This window comes from Anas acuta, chromosome 11, assembly GCF_963932015.1.
Source record: "Anas acuta chromosome 11, bAnaAcu1.1, whole genome shotgun sequence".
NCBI lineage: Eukaryota > Metazoa > Chordata > Aves > Anseriformes > Anatidae > Anas > Anas acuta.
This window is the reverse complement of record NC_088989.1, coordinates 9,496,355-9,514,645: the sequence shown is the minus strand read 5'-3', so window position 1 is coordinate 9,514,645 and position 18,291 is coordinate 9,496,355. Positions and strand designations below refer to the sequence as shown.

Here is an 18,291-nt window from a genome sequence, read left to right as displayed (position 1 = left end):
AGTTCGGGGCATACCCTAATGACAGGCATTATTAACATATGGCTGTAGGAAGGAGATGGCATTGATGTTGGCGTTCACAGTAATGGGATCCCTACCAGTCTCTTGGCTTTAGCTTTGAAATGTCACTGATTCCCAACTCAGCAACGGCCTCCTCCTCTTGGTTTCGTGAGGGCCATCGGAACCCATGCTGCTCCTTCCTCGTAGCAAAAGGAGCAGCCCTGCACTTAGACATGCACCTTCCTTTCCTGCTGGAAACAAAGCCACAGTCTGACCAGAAACATCCATAACTTCTGGAAGCTGCAGCCTCTGCTCTGAACGGATTACTGCTGGTGAGCCCCAACGAGCTGCTTGAGACTCCTGCTATGGGCTGAAGCATCTCGCTTGTGTGGTTCCCCTGGGTAAATATAAACGTTAGAATCTACCAAAGCTTAGCTAGCTGGTTGCTCTCTAAGCTCTGCATTGTCTTTCAGACAACTTTACTCTGACCAAAATATGTTAATCTGAACTACAGGATCAAACCCGACCGCCTAACCTCATGGCATACAGGGGCTGTTTGCTTCTGAGCTCCACAGGAGACCTGAGCAGCCCGGTCTGTCCTGTGCCCTGTGGGTGGGTGACACAAGTAACGTGTTCTTAAGGCTACTTGCTGATCGTTGGACAAGGATTTAATCTGCTGCAGTAAGAAACAGGTGGAGGTACAGGAACACCGTTCTTTCATTTCCTGAACATCTTAGGCTTACATTATTGATTGCCTTGGAGAGACTGCCACAGCAGAGCAGGGGGAGAAGGGGCCGATCGCTCCCTGGTGTATCGAGACCTCTTGGAGGTGTTTCTGTGAGCACACAGCACGTGAAGCTTTCCTGGTGCCCCAATGGATCTGCCAGGAGGGGGAATGCCTCACGCTGGACCTGGGATCACTGCTTTCTGGTGGGACTCTGCCCCTTCTCTCTGGGGGGCACGGACAGGAGGGCGATGTGTGGATGCACCGAGCCCCTGCCAGGGGATCACCGATCCGTGTGGCGCGGTGCTGTGGCTCTGGGCAAGGGGACACCCATGAGGCTGGTGCCTGATTTGGTGGGACCTCTGAGGATCATCCACAGGCAGGTTTGGGCTACTTCCAGAGCAGGAACCTGCACCACCTCACAGCACCCCTCACACTGAGGCAGAATTTCCATCGCTTCACCTCGCGCCCGCTGAGGGGCCCCCCTGCCGCCCCTCAGCGCCACACCTCAACCTCCCCTTCCCTCCTCCTGTCCCCACACCGTCCCCACAGCCCCATGGCGGCGGGGAAAAGGCGGGAGGAGGCGGGGAGGGGAGCGGGGCGGTGCCGCCTGAGCCCTGGCGGCCGCCGTCGGTGCTGAGCGGGGCGGAGCGGGGCGGAGCGGGGCAGGCGGCGCGGCGGGGAGCGGGGCGGCATGGCGGACTACCTCATCAGCGGCGGCACCGGCTACGTGCCCGACGACGGGCTGACGGCGCAGCAGCTCTTCAGCTGTGGCGATGGGCTCACCTACAAGTGGGGACGGGGCCGGGGGAAGCGGCTCGGGGGGGTTGGGGAGGTTTAAAGGGGGTTTGGGGGGGGGCGTGAAGGGGTTTTGGGGGGGGGGGTCTGAAGGGGTTTAGGGCTGGGCGCTGAGGTCTCTCCCCGTCCCGTCCCCGCAGCGATTTCCTCATCCTGCCCGGCTACATCGACTTCACGGCGGACCAGGTGGTGAGTGCGGGCCCCGGGAGGGGTGGGGGGGGACACACACGAGGCTTTTTTGGGCCGAGATCCTGTGGGTTTGGGGTCGCCGCCGCTCAGCCCTTGTCCCTCCACACGCACAGGACCTGACCTCGGCGCTGACCAAGCGGATCACCCTCAAGACGCCGCTCGTCTCCTCGCCCATGGACACGGTGACGGAGGCGGGCATGGCCATCGCCATGGCGGTGAGTGCTGCCCCGGCACCTCGTGGCAAGGCCTGGCCCCATCGGGCCCCTCAGGGATTCAGCCCTGTTGGGGTGCCCTCAGGGAGGGCTCATGCCCCCCTCACCAGCCGCTCACCGCCACCTCCGTGTCCCCGCAGCTCACCGGGGGAATCGGGTTCATCCACCACAACTGCACCCCCGAGTTCCAGGCCAACGAGGTGCGGAAGGTGAAGGTGAGTGGGCACGGGGGGCTCCCCGCGGCCGGGTGGGGGGCACGGCCCTGCTGGAGGGGCCACAGCCACCAGGGGAGGCTGTTAGGGGGGTGGGGGCTCTGTTTTTTTTCATGGGGGTGGTGCTGGTGCGGCTGCACGTGCAAACCGTTTGCGCCTGTTGCACGTTTTCCTGTGCCCAGCGTGGGTTTTGAGGGCTGAGGGGGAATATTCCCTTTAATTTCAGCAAGGAGGTTATTCCAGGAGCTCCTGGGAATCTAATGAGCCTTGAGTGAGCCTCAGTGCTGCTCTGTGTCTCATCCTGTTGGTGGGGTGGTTGCAGACCTCCATGATCTGCCAGGTGCATGTCCAACTTGTGCTCAGCCCAGCAGCACTGCTCAATCTTTCTTTTTAGAAATACGAGCAAGGATTCATCACAGACCCCGTGGTGCTGAGCCCCAACGACAGAGTGCGAGATGTGTTCGAAGCGAAAGCTCGTCACGGATTCTGCGGGATTCCTATCACGGACAACGGGAAGATGGGGGGCAAGCTGGTTGGCATCATCTCATCCCGAGATATCGACTTCCTGAAGGAGTCGGAGCACGACCTGCCTCTGGGCGAGGTGAGCACCTGTCGGATGGGCGTTACGGTAGGAAGCAGCGAGGCTTGTGGCGAGGAGAGGGGCCGGTGCGTGGCCGTGAGGAGGCTGTGCCAGCTGGATGGAGGTAGCAGGCTCCGTGTTAGCTCTGCAGGGCTGCTCTGGGCTTCCAGGCGAGTGCATCTCCTTCGCTTACATCCCCTCTGTGACTCCTGCAGCACAGAGACGAGCGTGGCTGCGCAGTTGGTGTTTGTGCAGCTCCTCCTGCGGGGTTATCTCAGTGCTGTGGGAGCCCTCCTCCCCACAGCTGGTGCTGCCCCTTGGTTTACAAGTTCCCGGTGTTGCTGCCGCTGTCCCGCGTGGTGTCTGGTGTGGGCTGGGGCTGCGGCAGCTGTGCTGAGCCCAGCAATCCCCCACGCGCTGCTCCTCCTTTTCTGGATCGCCTTTTCCTTCATGTCTCATACAGGCTTTTTAAAATAACTCCCTGAACTTGAAGATTGATGGCTTCCTTTTCATAATGCTGCCTTCCCAAACTCCCCTGTTGCAGGAGCACGCCGTGCAGCGCGGTGTTGATTCCCGTTAGCTCTGGTGCTGTTACTCGAGCTGCGTAACCGTACACCTGCGTGCTGTCGTGTTACACCAGCGGTGCCTCGGGGCCGGCTGCTGCTCTTGACTCACGATTATTTTTAGCTCTTGCTGACCAAACCTGGTATCACATGCTCATCCTTGTTTGGTTTGAAATCTCCTATAAATACCCCTAACAGAAACCCTACAACAGGAGCAGATTCTAAAAGTGTGCGTGGCTCTTTGCGATGGTGCTGACCCATTCAGCAGAGCCACACGAGAACCTCCTCTCATCCTTCCCGAGTGTCATTCAGCATCGTGGAGCTGGAAGCTTGCTCTTAGGGTTTGATGTTTGCCTCTGTCACCAGACGAGGCTAAATGGATGAAGGGTCCCCTAGATCTTCCTCCACATGAGGTCCAGCAGTGGTCTTGCTGCCCCCTGCGTTGCCATCCAGTTAAACACGCAGCTCTCCTGCCCAGGGAGATCCCGCAGACACAGGGAGCACTCCTGGCTATTTCTGTGATATTTTTTTTCCCCAGGCTTTTCCTGAGATGTGGGTTTTGTCAGGGGCAGGATTTTGGGTGGATGCAGGCAGGGCGAACGTCTTCCCTGATGGAAAATATTTGTTCTTACGGTATAAATAACTAAAACGTCCCCTCTTTTCTCTGTTGTGTGTGACTAACCCCCCTTCCTTGAGGTTCAATCAGTCTGCCCTTTTATCTTTGCCTGGCCTTCTTGGGTACCTTTTTATGGAAACATCACACATGAGTTCTGTGGGTGGGAAGGGGCCACGCGGTCCCTCCTCAGCCCCTCTGCCTGAGGCGCCCTCAGCTGGAGCAGGTTGCCTGGGGCTGTCTCCAAGGATGGAGCCAGGAGCTAGGACTCTTCTGGGCCACCCTGCTGACGTTCGGTGTCACGGTGAAGGCTATTTTCTGTATCTCGTGTCAGATATCCCCGTGTTCCAGCTGCGGCCGTTGCCCTTTGCCTTTCTGCTGTGTTTTGGTGCTTGTTTGTCAGGGCGAGTGTGGGTGAGCGTGTTTGTTTGGAGTCAGGCAGCTCCTCTGCCCCAGTGACCTTCCCAGCAGCAGCGGGCTATTCTGAGCAGAGTCCTGCCAGAGCCCTGTGCTGGGGGCTGCTGCGAGCACAGGGCCGGGGGCAGCGTTTCTGCCGGAACAGCAGGGGGCTCTGGAAGCATCTCCAGCCCTTAAATGCCCGTGCCCTATTAAAAGGGAGGCTGTTTGGGTGACATCCCAAGGGTCATCCGAGAGCTTGCGGGTGCTCTCCCTCGGCTTGCTGAGGCCCTCTGCCATCTCCTGGCTTCACTGCACCGATGGGTTTGGGGGCTGAGCGTGACAGATCCCATCTGGCCACCGCTCGCACGGGGACGGAGCATTGGAGGCTGTTCCCGTGCGTGTCTGGAGGCGTGTTGCTGGGCTGTGGGCTCCTTTGTCTGTGGAGCGTTTCACGTGGGCAAAGGGGTTTGGTATTTTCAGATCCGTGCGCGGGAGTCTGTATGACTTGATCTTCTCCCTCCCACCAGATTATGACAAAGCGGGAGGACCTTGTTGTGGCCCCAGCTGGCGTCATGTTGAAAGAAGCAAATGAAATCCTGCAGAGGAGTAAAAAAGGTACCTGCGAGCGTCTGTGACGCGACGGAGAGCTGCGGGAGCGCGGAGCAGCAGTGGGAGAGAGGGGGCACGTGTCCCTGAGGGGGTGGAACACGGAGGGGCTGCGTGCCAACACGAGGGAAGGAGAGCGGGGAGAGAGTGCCCGCAGCCCTCTGCCAGGGTACAGAGTTCACGTGCGTTCATCGTGAAGCTGTTTGAAGTTGGGGGATTCTTGGCAGCCTGGGGACTGAAAAACGCCTGGCTGTCCAGCCACACGTCTTCAGTTCTGGCACCAGCTTCAGCTCAGTTTGGGCTTCAGCTCTGTTTGGGGCTGGTAGTTTGACTTCAGCACGGTGTCGTGGATTTAATTATTACAAAGGTGCACTTTTCCTACAGTAAGTGTGAAAATACCGAGTCCTCTTCCAGCCCTGCCTGCTCCTCGGTTTGTTTGCTGAGCCAGGCCTGCTGGCACCCCCACCCGCCGCTAGTGAGGACAGGCAGGTTCATTTATGGATCCTTGGCAGAACGAGGGCTGGCCACAGGGTTGTGGTTATAATTAGAAAGTTGTTATTGCATAAAAATGTCAGCAATCAGCATGGCTTGTTATCTACAATTTCTAGCACTTAGCACGGTTGCACAGAATTCCCAGAATTCTCGCTCACAGGGATTATTCCCAGTTACACGGATTTTTCAGCCACCTGGGCCCTTGGCAGATGGGGTCAGATTCTTAATAATGAGCACACGATAAAATAATCCTAACCCGGGCTCAGGCTCTGCCTGAGAACATGATCCCCTTGCTCCTCGGAGGCAGCAGAAGATGGTGGAGCCATCCCCGGCCACTTGGGACTGGCAGCTTTTGCCATCCAGCAGCAGTTCTGGCCCGAGTCCCACTCAGGGCTTGCAGCTGCTTGATTTTACAAGACCCGTGCCCCCCATGCAATTACGGATCCCCTTCCCTGGTGGGTGTCACCGTGTCAACCCAGCACCTGGGCTTTAATAATGCTGATGGCTTTAATTACCCTGCTAATGGGTGTCCCCACACCCTGGCACCACAGAGGGGGGAAAAAGGAGGAGGGAAGGTGATAGGAGAGCAGCCTGCTTGCACGTTATGGATGCTTCCCTTACTGTTGGTTATGCTAACCCTATTACCAGGGGGCAGGAGCAGATTTGATACCACCTCTTTGATTCACCACCTCCTCACCAGTTCCTGCCTGCCTGATGCTCCTGGGCTCCAGGGCTAACGCCTGGTGATGTTCTCTGTTTGTTTCCAGGCAAGCTGCCAATTGTTAATGAGGACGATGAGCTGGTGGCCATAATTGCCCGCACGGATCTCAAGAAGAACCGGGACTACCCTCTGGCCTCCAAGGACTCCAAGAAGCAGCTGCTGTGTGGCGCCGCTATCGGGACCCACGAGGACGACAAGTACCGGCTGGACCTCCTGGTGCAGGCTGGCGTGGACGCGGTGGTGCTGGTGAGCACACAGGGGTGCTGCTGAGCCAGTGCTGGCCCCAGGAGTTGGGTGGGCTGGGGATCCCGTGCCAACAAATCCCTCTGAGGGTGGGACAGCAGCAGGGCAGTCACAAAGGGACCTGTAGTGAGAAGTGTTAGAATGTGACCATTTATTGACCTCTTGGTTTCATTCAGGTCTGAGTCCCCATATTCCTCCTGCCTGGGAATTTGTGTGGCCTCCAGGGAATATGTAGGATGTGGCAAAGTTCCGAAGGCTGAGAAGAGAAATGCTGTCAGTTGATGCCACCCTGTGACGTTTCTAACTAGCTTTCTGTGTCCGACTTACAGTTTTCCTTCAACTGTTCAGCGTTTGTTGTTGTTTGCTTCTCTGCCTGGTGTTGTTCAGGGTCATCAGCCCAGAGCTGCTCTGCCAGTCTCCGCTCTGGCCTGTAAGCTCTGAGGCACAGCAGTCCCTGCTGGTATTTGCACATTGTTTTCTCATCGATTGTTGGCTTGCAAATCTGCCTGCTCTGAGGGCAGGGCTGAGCAGTGCTGCAGCTGGAAATGTTTAACAGACACTGCCTGGGGCACCGCGGACTGGCAGGGTGCGATCGCTAGGCTAGATCACTAGGTGGTCGACGTCTGGTGTTTCTGCTGCACGGCAGGGGGGATGCGTTCCTCCTGCCTTTGTTTCACCTGCAGTTTGAGACGAGGCTGATGGTGGAGCAGCTGGTTCGTAGTGCAGCCAGACCTGCTGCTTGTTACTGCAGGTAGTGGGAAAGCTGCAAGATTTTAGAGTGCAGGATGCTCCTGAAGTCTGTATGATAAAACTGCCTCACGTGGGGAGGTACGTTGCTGTCTGGACAGCAGCTTCTCCTCTGGTTGTGTGCTCAGCTTGGGGTGTTACATTTGGCTGCTCGGCCAGCTTAGCAGAGATCCCAGAAAGCAAAGTAAAGATCTGAGGTTCTTCCAGAGCTGCATTTATAACCCTTTTGTAGAAATGTTGGTTGAAATTGGGTTTCTTTCTGTTGCAGGATTCCTCTCAGGGGAACTCCATCTTCCAGATCAACATGATTAAATACATTAAGGAGAAGTACCCCAACCTACAAGTTATTGGAGGAAATGGTAGGCATGTGTTGAAGACTTCCCATTTCTGGAGTATGTTTGCTGCTTAGGCATAGAGGGTGCTGCAGGGACGTGAATGAAATGAGCCAGTCGGTAAATGTCTGAACTTAAAATGGTGTCGTCTGGCTTGGGGGACAGAGGAAGACCACTCTGAAGATACAGGGCAGTACCCTGCTGCTGCCACTGCTGCAAATATTTTGAAACCTTCATTCTGCAGCACAGTGTGCTACACTGCTTGGTAGCCTCTAGTTAAGAGCCTATACTTTAGCCTCTTCTACACACCAATTTAAAATTTGGGGTAATAATACTGAATATTGCTGTCTGCAGAGATCTAATGGAAACGTTCCCTGCCTCAAGGGTGTTTGGCACCAGGTGGTGCCCCCAGCTCCCTCAGCCTTTGGGTATGAGGTAGCCTGACAAGCCGCTGTCATCCCATCTAACGGGGGCAGCTGGGACAGAACTCGACTGCTGCTTTTGCAGAGAGGCGGGGAGGCAGGGGACAGGCAGCCCTGGCTCTGGCACGGGCACACAGCTGGTGTAGGGGGGGGTGTGCAGCCGTGGGGGTGAGCACCAGGGCAGAGCGGTGTCGTGCACGGATCCGTTTGTCTCTCTTCCAACCGGTTTCTGCTCCCCACAGTTGTGACCGCTGCTCAGGCCAAGAACCTCATTGACGCAGGGGTCGATGCCCTGAGGGTCGGGATGGGCAGTGGCTCCATCTGCATCACGCAGGAAGGTGAGAGGGATCGGCTGTCTCCCACATAGGCTGAAGACATCCGTTCCGTAGAGGTACTCTGCTGAAAAGCAGCCCAGCCCGGACAGACTTCTCCCGCTGCGACGGCAGCGTCTAACAGCAGGCCGGCTCCTGCCCCTTTGTCCAGGACGCACATCCCTGGGCTCAAACCTTTGGGGTGGCAGCAGCAGCAAAGGCATTTCCCAGTACTGACCCGCACTGGGTAGAGCAGGTGTGGCACGTGTGGCTTTGCCCGGCAGGAGCCGCTGCCTCAGGGTGGGGAGGGCTCTGCGTGAGCTCTCCGTCCCCAAAAGCAGCCGTGGGGACGGGTTTAATGCACCAGGCCCTCTGCTCTCCTTCCCCCTGGCAGTAGTGTGCGTGGTGCTTGAGTATTGTCTGCTGGGCTCGATGCCTTTCTGCGACTTCCAGGCTGGAACGGGGTTTCTGGCCGTTGTCTCTGCGGTTAGCTGGAGCTTGTGCTGGGCAGAGGCAGTGCCGCCCTTAGCTAAGAGGCAGAGAGAGTGTCCCCAGGGCCTGCAGGAGGGCTGCTCTGAGTCCTCATGTTCTGAGCCTGGCAGGTGAGGAGGGGCAGAGGGGGCAGTGTGAGGTGCGAACACCTTGGTCTTTGCCACAGGAGGCAGCAAGAGGGTGGCCGACGGGTGAAGGCGCTGTGTTAGTGCTCCCCTGGTTGCAGCGTGGAGCCGTGGAGCAGCCCTGGGCCTGGGCTGTGCTCTTGCTTTGCCTGCTGCGGGGGGTTCCCAGCCAGGGCAGGCTGCTCCAGGTGACCTCTACGGGGAGGCTGCGGTGCCCTTGGCCGCCTCCCAGCCGGCATCAGAGCGATGCCTCCACGGCAGGAGCAGAACCAGGGTGCTCACGTCCTGCTCTGGCCCCGAGGCAGAGGCGTGCTCTGCTCTGCAGCACGGTGAACGTCTCCAGAGGGTGCCACAGGAGGTAGGGCTGGGTGCTGGCCTGGGGGAAGGAGCAGAGCACAGCTAGAACGTGGCACCCCACAGCAGATGGGGTTGCAAAACCCTTAACCACAGCTCCCCGGGTTTTTTGGCCCTCTTTAGGACAAGAGCTTTGGTTCTTGGGGTTAGTGGGTTATTTCTCTGGATGGCTGCTGGGGCAGGGCGAGCATGCGCTGCGCACAGCCGGGCCTGGCTGCCTTGGGACTGGCTGTGGCTTGGCTCGGGCTAGGAAGGGTCTGCGAGGTCAGCTCTGTCCCACACCGTATGCTCTGCCTAGTCGCAGGTCACTGCTGGGGTCCTTTGTTCTGCTGCTGTTCTTCTGTCTCTAAAATGTGTGTGTTTGTTTTTGTTTAGCTGCTCCAAAGATCCCTCCAGACCTAAAGTCCCACAGCCCCAAATGCCCTTCTACTGTCACGGGCACCTATAGTAAGTCACTTGCCCTGTTCCCAACCCTAATTACGTGTCTTGAAGCAGGACCCTGATTTGGCTGCACATGGCCCTACTGCTTGTTTGAGAATAATTTAGCTGTAGATGCACTTGGGGTTTTGTGGCTTTGGATACTGGTTTTGAATCTGAAATTGAAGCTGAGAAGCCTTTCCGAATTCCTAAAGCAGGGTCCCAGCTGTCAAAACTGATGGCGTTCAGGCCTGGCCACCCTCCACTCCAAAATCCAGTTCAGGAGCCTCCTGGCAGCACCTGCTGGCTCTCTAGCTGGGCACGCACCTGCTGATCCAGCACCAGGAGACAATCCCCAAGCAGTCCTCGAGCCTCCTCCAGATCTGGCCCCAGCTGTGGGGAAGTTGTGCACTGGCTGAGCTCTGCCTGGACCTGGCTCCCCTGGGGTCACAAAGGGACTGCCCATGGCCAGCTTGGCAGCTGCATACCAGGACCACATCTTTCCCTGCTGATGCCTGATCCTTACAGGGAGAGAAAGGCTCCCCCCCCCGAGCACAGGGTGCAGCTCTGTCTGCTCGGCACTTCCCTCGTGCTGCCTGAGCAGACGCTGAAGGTGACCCTTGTTTTTTGCCCTTCCTCCCTGTTCTGAAGCACCTCAGAGGGAACGGGGTTTCTGTTACAGATCCTGGAAGGTTTTCTCCAGCGGTTGATCTTGTAGGGCCACCCTTTGCAAATAGGCTAAAAAAGACAAACCCTCACTCCCACTACTTGGTGTGTGCGTGCTCTGAACCCTGCTTTGGAAGCCTGCACTTAGAAGCTGTGGCGCTGGGCCCTGGGACAGCCAGAGCAGCGTGATGCTCCCAGGGGCCCCGAGCCAAGCAGTTCCTTAAAGGGCTGGTCTCAGTGGTGGCTGTCGTGAGGTTTCCGCAGGCTCCGTCTCCTGGTTCCGTCTATGGCACAGTCGCGTAGACCCCAGGCTTCAGACCCTCCCGAATCACTTCCTTCTCTCCACAGAGCTCTTTCTTTGCAGCATTTTGCAGCCCCAACGTGGCCTTTAGCAGCGTGGTACCAAGTGAGACCATCTCTTTAAGCCTAACGCCATTCATCTTGTACCTGGCAGACACTCCCTGGCTGGCTGAGACCTGGCTTGATGCAGTTTTGTTCGATTAAAACCATTTCTTTCATGATCTCTGCCTGCCTTCCCTCTCTCAGCACTTGCTGCTGAGCTCTGGGAAGGGAGCAATCGCAGCCTCTTGGCCTTGGCAAACGTGTCAGGGATGTGCGCTGCCAGTGCTGCTGCCAGCAGGCTAAACCACACCTGGAGTCTGCACTCTGAAGTACTAATCCTGCATGTCCGTAATCTTATCCGCTGTATCAGACTAACTGTGACTGAAGAAAAGGCTTCCAGTTAATTGTGGGGAAGGGAAGTCTCCACGAGAGCAGCTTGTCTCAGCATACTTGCATGCCTGCAGCTGACAAACGTGTTACAAGACATGCCCTGTGCTGGTTTTCCCTCAAGCCTTCCATGCTCAGTGGAAAGCCTCTAACTGCTAGCGACTGGGAAGAGCAGGTAAATGTGGAGCTAACGAACTCCCTCCCGTGGGGCAGCTAAACTCCACCAAATGATCATTGCCTCGCGAGGCAGGAACAAAAATGATTCCCCGTACGCCGTCTAATCATCCTGCCCGTTGCCTTTTCCACTGCTGCATGTGTGTTTGTGTGTGTGCGTGCAGATTATCTATATCTATATGCAAACACGTGTACGGGTATATACACATATCAGCTCTCTCCCAGCCAGCTGCCTCGCCGTGCCAGGGCGCACCGGGCAGCTGCTGGCACACAGCGAAGGGCTGGCACTGCTAGGAGGAGGGGTGAGAGGCGGGACGTGCCATGGGGTGCTCTGGAGAGGGGCTTTCAGAGTCTGCCCCGCTTCCTACTCCAGCTCCCTGCCTGACTGGGAGGAGCTGGGAGTCCTGGCTTGCTCCCAGTGTTACCCCGAAGACCCCAGAGCCCAGGTCACCACAGCCCTTGGAGCTCCTCGGGGGATTTGTGCGTTCCTGAGTGCTGGAGCATGTGTGTGCTGCAAGCCTGAAGGGCCTGCTGGGGTGGGGACACGCTGCTGCACGGCACCGAGCCCCCTTTTTCTGCTCTCTCCCCACCTGTAGTGCTGGCGTGCGGCCGCCCCCAGGCCACAGCGGTGTACAAGGTGTCCGAGTACGCCAGGAGGTTCGGCGTCCCCGTGATTGCAGACGGAGGGATCCAGACGGTGGGGCACATAGCCAAGGCCCTCGCTCTTGGGGCCTCCACAGGTGAGCACCCAGCACGTGGGCAGCCCCCCAGCATGGGCTCTGCACGGCACTCGACTGGGCACGAGGGTGCACACCTGACAGTTTTGGAGCTGTGCCCGTCACCTCGAGGGTTTGGGGGCCCTCCTGCTGCTGACACGCTGCTCTTGGTGATCCCTTGCACTAGTGATGATGGGCTCACTGCTGGCTGCCACCACGGAGGCCCCGGGCGAGTACTTCTTCTCGGATGGGATTCGGCTGAAGAAATACCGCGGCATGGGCTCGCTGGATGCCATGGACAAGAACCTGGGCAGCCAGAACCGCTATTTCAGGTGAGCGATGGTGCTTTGGGGCAGCAGAGCAAGCTTTTGGGGCCCATCTGCTTCACAGACTTTCTCCATTTTGCTCCCGTGCAGCGAGACAGACAAAATCAAAGTGGCCCAGGGGGTCTCTGGCGCGGTGCAGGATAAGGGCTCTATCCACAAGTTCATTCCGTACCTGATTGCTGGGATCCAGCATTCCTGCCAGGATATCGGTGCCAAGAGCCTGACCCAAGTCCGGTGAGTGCTTCCCCTCGCTTGCTTGTCCCTGGTCGGGACACGGTGCTGCCCTGGGGGGTCTCTGTGGGCTGTGCCCACGCTGCAGGGCGTTCTGCCTGGTACACTTGCCAGCTCCAGAGCTGCAGGAGCGTGGTCTCCTGTGGCACGTTCTGTGGGCTGGGCCCCAAATGTGGTGGTACCTCGCTCTGCCTGGCTCTCAGGGGCACCACAACGATCCTTCTGGCCCCAGCTGGAGGAAGCAGTGCCTGCCTAGTCCCAGCTGCTCCAGCAGAAGGTGTCAGAGCTGCTTTTCTCTGGACTCTGGCACCTGACTGGCTGTGCTTCCTCCTCAGAGCCATGATGTACTCGGGAGAGCTGAAGTTTGAGAAGAGGACGACGTCTGCCCAGGTGGAAGGAGGGGTTCACGGCCTCCATTCGTAAGTGCCTCTGCCCGGGGCCAGTGCTCAGCCCTCAGCACCTCGTGTTCCTAGCTGCCCTTCTGGCCCTTTCAGGTCGGTAAAAGGTCTCTCTGGTTTGCTGCTGTCCTCGCAGGTACGAGAAGCGCCTCTTCTGAAGGAGGCCCCTTTGTGTCCGTCATTGTGCCACCCAGCCCTGTGCCACCCCGCGTGGGAGCTGCTCGTGCTGCAGAGGTGCCATTCTTGTGGGCTGCCCGGAGCTCCCTGTGTCTGTTGGCTGCTTCATCATCACCTTCAAGGCTCCACCACCTACCTAGGAACAGTGCTGCTGGGCTGGTGGCTGGAGCCTTGCACGTGTTGGCCGTGTTTTACAATAAAAGAGGAAAAGATGTGCAGTGGGTGTGTGTCCAGAGCCCAAGCCAGCCCTCCCCTCTGTATGGCCCTTGCAGATTTGCCTTCGCTGGTGCCGTCCTTCCCATCCTGCACCCTCAAGGGTGGAGGAGCAGTGTGAGTGAAAAGGCAGGAAGTGCTCTGAGTTCAGAAGTATTAAAAAAATAAATGTATTTGTGTGCCTCCAGGCACCGTCACAGCTCCAGGGGGCTTTGCTGAGGTGTCACTGAGAAGTCAGGAATCTCCCTCCAAGCCACTAAGGGGAGCTGACGTCCCCACAGGGGCACTGAGGGGAAACTCAAGAAAGGACAGTGCCTTGATAAGGCTGAATGGTTATCGCAGCTCGGGGCATTCACAAACCAGCCTGGCTGAGAGCAGGAAAGGGGTGGCCCCTGGGCAGGAAAAGAAAGGGTTGTCACGGGGCCTTTAACCGCTGCTGGGAGCTGCCAAACTGCTGCAGGCCCTGCTCTGGCTGGTGCAGCGACGTGTAGGTGCTTGTGTAAGTGTGCAGACACACACCTGCACCCATGGGCCCTTCAGAGCTGTGTTTTCCCAGGCTGGGCGCTCCTCGTCATCGTGTCCTCCCCTAAACATCCCCTAACATCTCCCACCCCTGCACCACCCAGCCCCGCACCAACCCCGTGCTGGGGGCACGGTCCTGCCCCAGGAACCTGTTGGCAATCAGGGCTCTGGCAGGGGCACGCCGTGGGTGTTTGCTGGCAGGCACATGGACACTGAACTCAAACACAGGCTCCCAACCAAACAACAACTTGTGGGCCCATAACCGCTGGGAGGTTTGTTTTTCTGCATGACTGCCCATCAAACCACTCCTGCCTGCCCAGGTTAGCTTGCAGCACCAGCTGCCAAAGGTATTTCACACCTGTAGCAGTCCCCCCCCCAGTGCAAACATGCCTCTTCCTGACAAGTTCGGATTTACCACCCGTGCTTTGTGGCTCTAACAGTGCCTCAGAAAAAGCTCTGTAGAACAGCAGTGTCAAATTAGATTTGCACTTGCTAAAAGCAGAGCCTTGAATTACAAACTAATCATATCAGTGGCAAACACTAATTAGCACAGCCAGCTCGCTGAGCAAAGCTAAGCCAGGGCCTGACTGAAGGCCAGGGACTGCAGCAGCATCCCCTCCGTGCTCTGCTCCTTATCCTTTGCTTGAGCTGTTCCAGCCCACATGGAGAGGGAGTGCAAGCACTGCGGGTAACCCACAGCAGCTTGGGGCTCTCCAGGGACCCCACAAACACAAAACCCCACAGCAGAGCCTCGGGCAGGCTGGGGACACCGCTGGGCAGCGCCGCAGGCCTGTGCTTGCACCAACAGCACTGCTGGCAGCAGGCACACGTGGCTCTGCCGTGCATTAACCACCAGACAAGCGCTCTGTACTTCCACTCTGTGTGTATTCTCCTGGGGGAGCCCCCCAGGGTGCCGGGGGCTGTGCAGCCCCGACCTCTCCCCACACCCTCCAGTTCCTCCCGCAGCGTTTCTCCCTCGGGAGCAGCGATGGGGGGAGCGCAGCAGCCCCTGCGTGCCTGGCAGGCGAGGGACGAGGCGCTCAGTCCATGGCGGAGGCAGGCAGCACCTAACCCTCCTTGTAGGTGCCCCGCGGGGGGATGAGCCCGGCGGCTACGAGGCGCCCTTCGGTCGATAGGAAGTTGAAGGTGGCGCAGGCGTTGGGCTGGGAGAGGAAAGAGGATGAAGAAGGTCAGGAGGGTGAAGGGGCCACGACCCCCTCCCTGCAGCCCACCTGCCCCCCCGGGATACCCCCACGTCCCCCTCACCGTGTCCTGCACCTCCACGGCGATCCCGCACGCCCGCATCTGCTTCAGCACCGCGGGATGGAGCCGCTCCACCCTGTCCCCGGTACCCAGCACCAGCACCTCTGCAACGGGACACGGCGGGGGCAGACGGATGGGGGCTGGCGTGGCCCCCCCCGAGCCCCCCAACACCTTCCCCTGAGGGTACCGGTTCCTCACGTACCAACCGGGGGCTCCAGCAGGCGGAACAGCGCCAGGCTCTGGAAGGAGATGTCCTGCCACGAGCCGACCTGCGGGGATAGCACGGGGCTGGACGGGGCGGCTCGGGACCGACCCCGGCACCGTCCCGACCCCATTCCCGGTCCCGGTACCGACCCCATTCCCGGTCCCGGTCCCGGTCCCGTCCCACACTCACGTTCCACTGCAGGATGGTGCGGGGCAGCACGGCGCAGGGCCCCACCACCACGCTGCCGCTGATGGTGAAGCCGCGGGGGCTGTAGCCCTCGATGAAGGCGCTGCCGGGGCTCTCGGGCTTCAGCACCGTCACCCGCGTCCGCTGGTACAGCTCGTCGTCCGCCGGGATCAGCCGGTAACCGCGCCACGGCGCCCTGCGGGGAACCGGGGCTGCCTCAGTACCGGCGTGGAAACCCCCCGGACCCCCACCGAGCCCCCCCGGTCCCTCTCAGGTCCCCCCAGCCCGCACCGTGCCGCCAGCCCCGCTCCCTCCCGGCCCAGCCGCCTCAGCGCCGCCGCCGCCATTTTGTGGCCGCCGGGGCCGCGGGTGCAGCCCCGCCCCTCCCGGTGCCCCCCCCCCCCCCCCCATATCCCGCCCGGTCCCCACGAGGGGCGCCCCCGGTGGGCTCGGGGCCGTGTGGGGGTGTTCGCCCCCCCAAAAAAAAACACCACCGCCACCATCGCTTCTCGCCCCCTCACACCCAGCCCGTGACACCGGCACCCGTGGGGAGGGGTCGGGGTGGCGGGGACACCGGGGGGACACCGGGGGGGGGGGGATAACGGGGGTCCCGTTAGCGGGGCTAAAGCCGGGGACTCCCGGAGCGGGCGGCTCCGCTGGCTCCGGGTCCGCCCGGGGCGGGCTTTGGCCCCGGCTCCGGAGCAAAACCGAAACCGGCAGCGGCGGGGAAGGGGAAGCGGGCGGCACGGCGGCGGAGCGCTGCCTGCGGGGCTCCCCGCTCTGCCCCGGCCCTGCCCCGGGGGGGGGGTCCCCACGGCCCCGAGCCACCGGGGAGGTCACCGGAGCCGCGGGTGCCCGGCGGGTGGAGGTGAGCGGCGGCGGGCAGCGCCGTGCCGCACCGGGAAGGGGACGGGGGGGCTCGGCCGCCCTGCACCGGGGGGCTCGGGAGGGGACCGGGGGGCGCGGAGCCCCGTGGGGGGCCGTGGGGAGCCGGCCCCGGGGCTGTCCCGCTGAGAGAGGGGCGCTCAGCCCCGGAGCAGTGGGCACCGGGCGGTGCTGGCAGTGCCCACCGGGCTCCCGCTGCTCTGTGGGGCTGGGGGCGATGCCCCCGGTGCGGGGTGGGCAGCCCCGGTGTCGCCCCGTGGCACGGTGGAGCCCCGGTAGCCTCGCCGTGCTGCTGTGGCCTCCCCAGTTCCCGTTTCCCCGTCTGTGCTGTGCTCAGAGGGGAGCTGGGGGCACGGTGGTGGGGGGCCAGGACGGAGCCGTAGCCCCCTCCCTGTGCCACCTGCCTGGGGCCGGAGCCAGGGCCGGGAGTAACGGGAAGCCCCCGGTGTCGGTCATGGAACCGCTCCCGCCAGCACACCGGGACCTGCTACGGGGTAGGGGAGCCGTCGGGATTCCCCGCAGGGCAGGGGACGTTTTCATTTCCCCGGGTGCCCAAGGGGCTCCTTGCCAGGGCCGGGTGACACGGGGCTGGTGGCAGCGGGGGGGCCGCGCTGTGCCCGTCTCCGGCACCCCCAGCACAGGTGCCGAGGCGGGTGCCCTCCCTCGGGGCCGGCTCAGGTTTCCGGGCCTTGCTGAGGGCTGCTCCGGTGGCACCAGATGCTCCTGCCCCACCGGGGCTTTGTTCGGAGCCGTTTCCTCGTGGCCCTCCCCTTGGCACTTGGCCCGCGGTGAGGGGGGAGCAACGACACAACCCCGGCACAACCTCTCCCGGCACCCCCAGACACAACCGGCCCAGCCATGGCCCCCGTGCGGCTCCTCCACCCTGGCGGTAAGTCGCCCTTCTCCCCCTCGGCCCGGTTGAGCCGGGTGCAGGGCGGTGGCCCCCCATGCCCGTCCTTCCTCGGCGCCGGCGCGGGCAACGGAATCCCAAAAGCAGCTGTCCCCGCTGCGCCCAGCTGCCCTGGGATTTCGTTACCCGCGCTCCCGCCTCTGCCTCAGCCGCCACCGCCGTGCACCCGCCGTCCTCACACCGCTCACCCTGCTCTAACCCCTGTGTGGGGCCGTGAGGGGAGCAGGGAGGTGCGATGGGGCATCCCAGCCAGCCTCGTGGCTCAGCCCCGTGCACCAGGGGCTCTCCGGTGGGCTCGTGCTCTTGATGGGTAAAGATAGCGGCTCGCTTCCTGGGGCCAGCGTGCCGAGTGGTGGCCTCCAGCTCCTGGCCATAGCACGGACGTGGCCACCTGCTTTGGGGCGCGTGGGTCCCGAGATGCTGCATGAGCCTCGTGCCACCGCCAGCCTGTGCGGGGCTCTCCCTGACCCCGGGGTGTCGACAGGCGGCAGGAGGCCGTGTGCCAGCACGGGGTGAGCGGTGCTCGGGCAGGATCCAGCCCCCAGAGAGAGACGGCTTTGGAATGACACGATCACTCCCGCTGAGCGCGCAGCCAGAGAGCCATCGGGGATGTCGTGTCTGTCCAAAGCTCTTTCGGCACCTCTGAGAGCCCCCCTGGGCCGCACAGTGAGCACAGGAGCCCTTTTCCTCTGCTGCAAGGAGCTGCGCAAGGACGGCGCTGCCATGTGCTGGGCCCCCCCCCCCGGTGCTCTGGTGATGGAGACGGACAGAGCCAGCCCCAGCCCTGCTCTACAGGCCCCATCGAGCGGCTCCGGGGGGGGGACATCAGCCCAGCATGGATGTGTCCCCCCCCTGGCAGCCGAGCAGGGGGTCCTGGGCGGCTCCTGCCCTGCGGACAGTCAGCAGTTGGTCTGGTGTGAGCAGCAATTCTCAGATCACCTCTTGGCTGTGGGTGGTGCAGGGAGCACCCCAGCTCGGGGGCTGCCTGGGGGGGCTATCCCCACGGCGGGGCTGTGTCCCCCACTTCAAGTTTCAGATTTGCAGGACCCACGGAGGAGCTGCCGGGTTCCTGAGGGCACCCAAACAAAGGGCTGCGCCGCCGGCATCGCCCTCGCCCTGCCGTGCACATAAGCCCCGGAGG

The 18,291-nt window shown here is 60.8% G+C and overlaps 2 protein-coding genes across 3 annotated transcripts; one reads left to right on the top strand and one right to left on the bottom strand.

Moving 5' to 3' along the window:
- The first annotated feature begins 1,351 nt into the window (after positions 1–1,351).
- On the top strand, positions 1,352–13,184 carry IMPDH2 (inosine monophosphate dehydrogenase 2). 2 transcript variants are annotated; one of them, XM_068694580.1, is made up of 15 exons: positions 1,352–1,513; positions 1,660–1,708; positions 1,822–1,923; positions 2,061–2,135; positions 2,527–2,733; positions 4,815–4,902; positions 6,153–6,352; positions 7,365–7,455; positions 8,093–8,188; positions 9,508–9,579; positions 11,715–11,858; positions 12,022–12,166; positions 12,251–12,394; positions 12,727–12,810; positions 12,926–13,184. In XM_068694580.1, exons 1-15 carry the CDS (start codon positions 1,416–1,418, stop codon positions 12,945–12,947), a joined length of 1,617 nt encoding a protein of 538 aa, XP_068550681.1. In that variant the 5' UTR covers positions 1,352–1,415; the 3' UTR covers positions 12,948–13,184. The 2 variants fall into 2 exon arrangements, with proteins under 2 accessions (XP_068550681.1, XP_068550682.1); XM_068694581.1 differs by lacking the exon at positions 9,508–9,579.
- A 1,383-nt stretch (positions 13,185–14,567) lies between these two features.
- NDUFAF3 (NADH:ubiquinone oxidoreductase complex assembly factor 3) lies at positions 14,568–15,783 on the bottom strand. The gene is made up of 5 exons (XM_068694599.1): positions 15,647–15,783; positions 15,359–15,551; positions 15,167–15,233; positions 14,968–15,068; positions 14,568–14,864 (listed from the first exon to the last, which is right to left on the bottom strand). Exons 1-5 carry the CDS (start codon positions 15,700–15,702, stop codon positions 14,769–14,771), a joined length of 513 nt encoding a protein of 170 aa, XP_068550700.1. The 5' UTR covers positions 15,703–15,783; the 3' UTR covers positions 14,568–14,768.
- Positions 15,784–18,291: the final 2,508 nt, after the last annotated feature.

What these genes read in the sequence shown, in the direction of transcription:
- NDUFAF3 (XM_068694599.1), bottom strand. Translation starts at nt 15,702, where the DNA reads ATGGCGGCGGCGGCGCTGAGGCGGCTGGGCCGGGAGGGAGCGGGGCTG. An exon ending in CCTGCTGGAGCCCCCGGTTG is followed by an intron (nt 15,069 to 15,166) that starts GTACGTGAGGAA and finishes GTCCCGTTGCAG; the next exon opens with AGGTGCTGGTGCTGGGTACC. An exon ending in CCGTGGAGGTGCAGGACACG is followed by an intron (nt 14,865 to 14,967) that starts GTGAGGGGGACG and finishes TTCCTCTCCCAG; the next exon opens with CCCAACGCCTGCGCCACCTT.
- IMPDH2 (XM_068694580.1), top strand. Translation starts at nt 1,416, where the DNA reads ATGGCGGACTACCTCATCAGCGGCGGCACCGGCTACGTGCCCGACGAC. An exon ending in CGCTCTTGGGGCCTCCACAG is followed by an intron (nt 11,859 to 12,021) that starts GTGAGCACCCAG and finishes CCCTTGCACTAG; the next exon opens with TGATGATGGGCTCACTGCTG. An exon ending in GGGGTTCACGGCCTCCATTC is followed by an intron (nt 12,811 to 12,925) that starts GTAAGTGCCTCT and finishes CTGTCCTCGCAG; the next exon opens with GTACGAGAAGCGCCTCTTCT.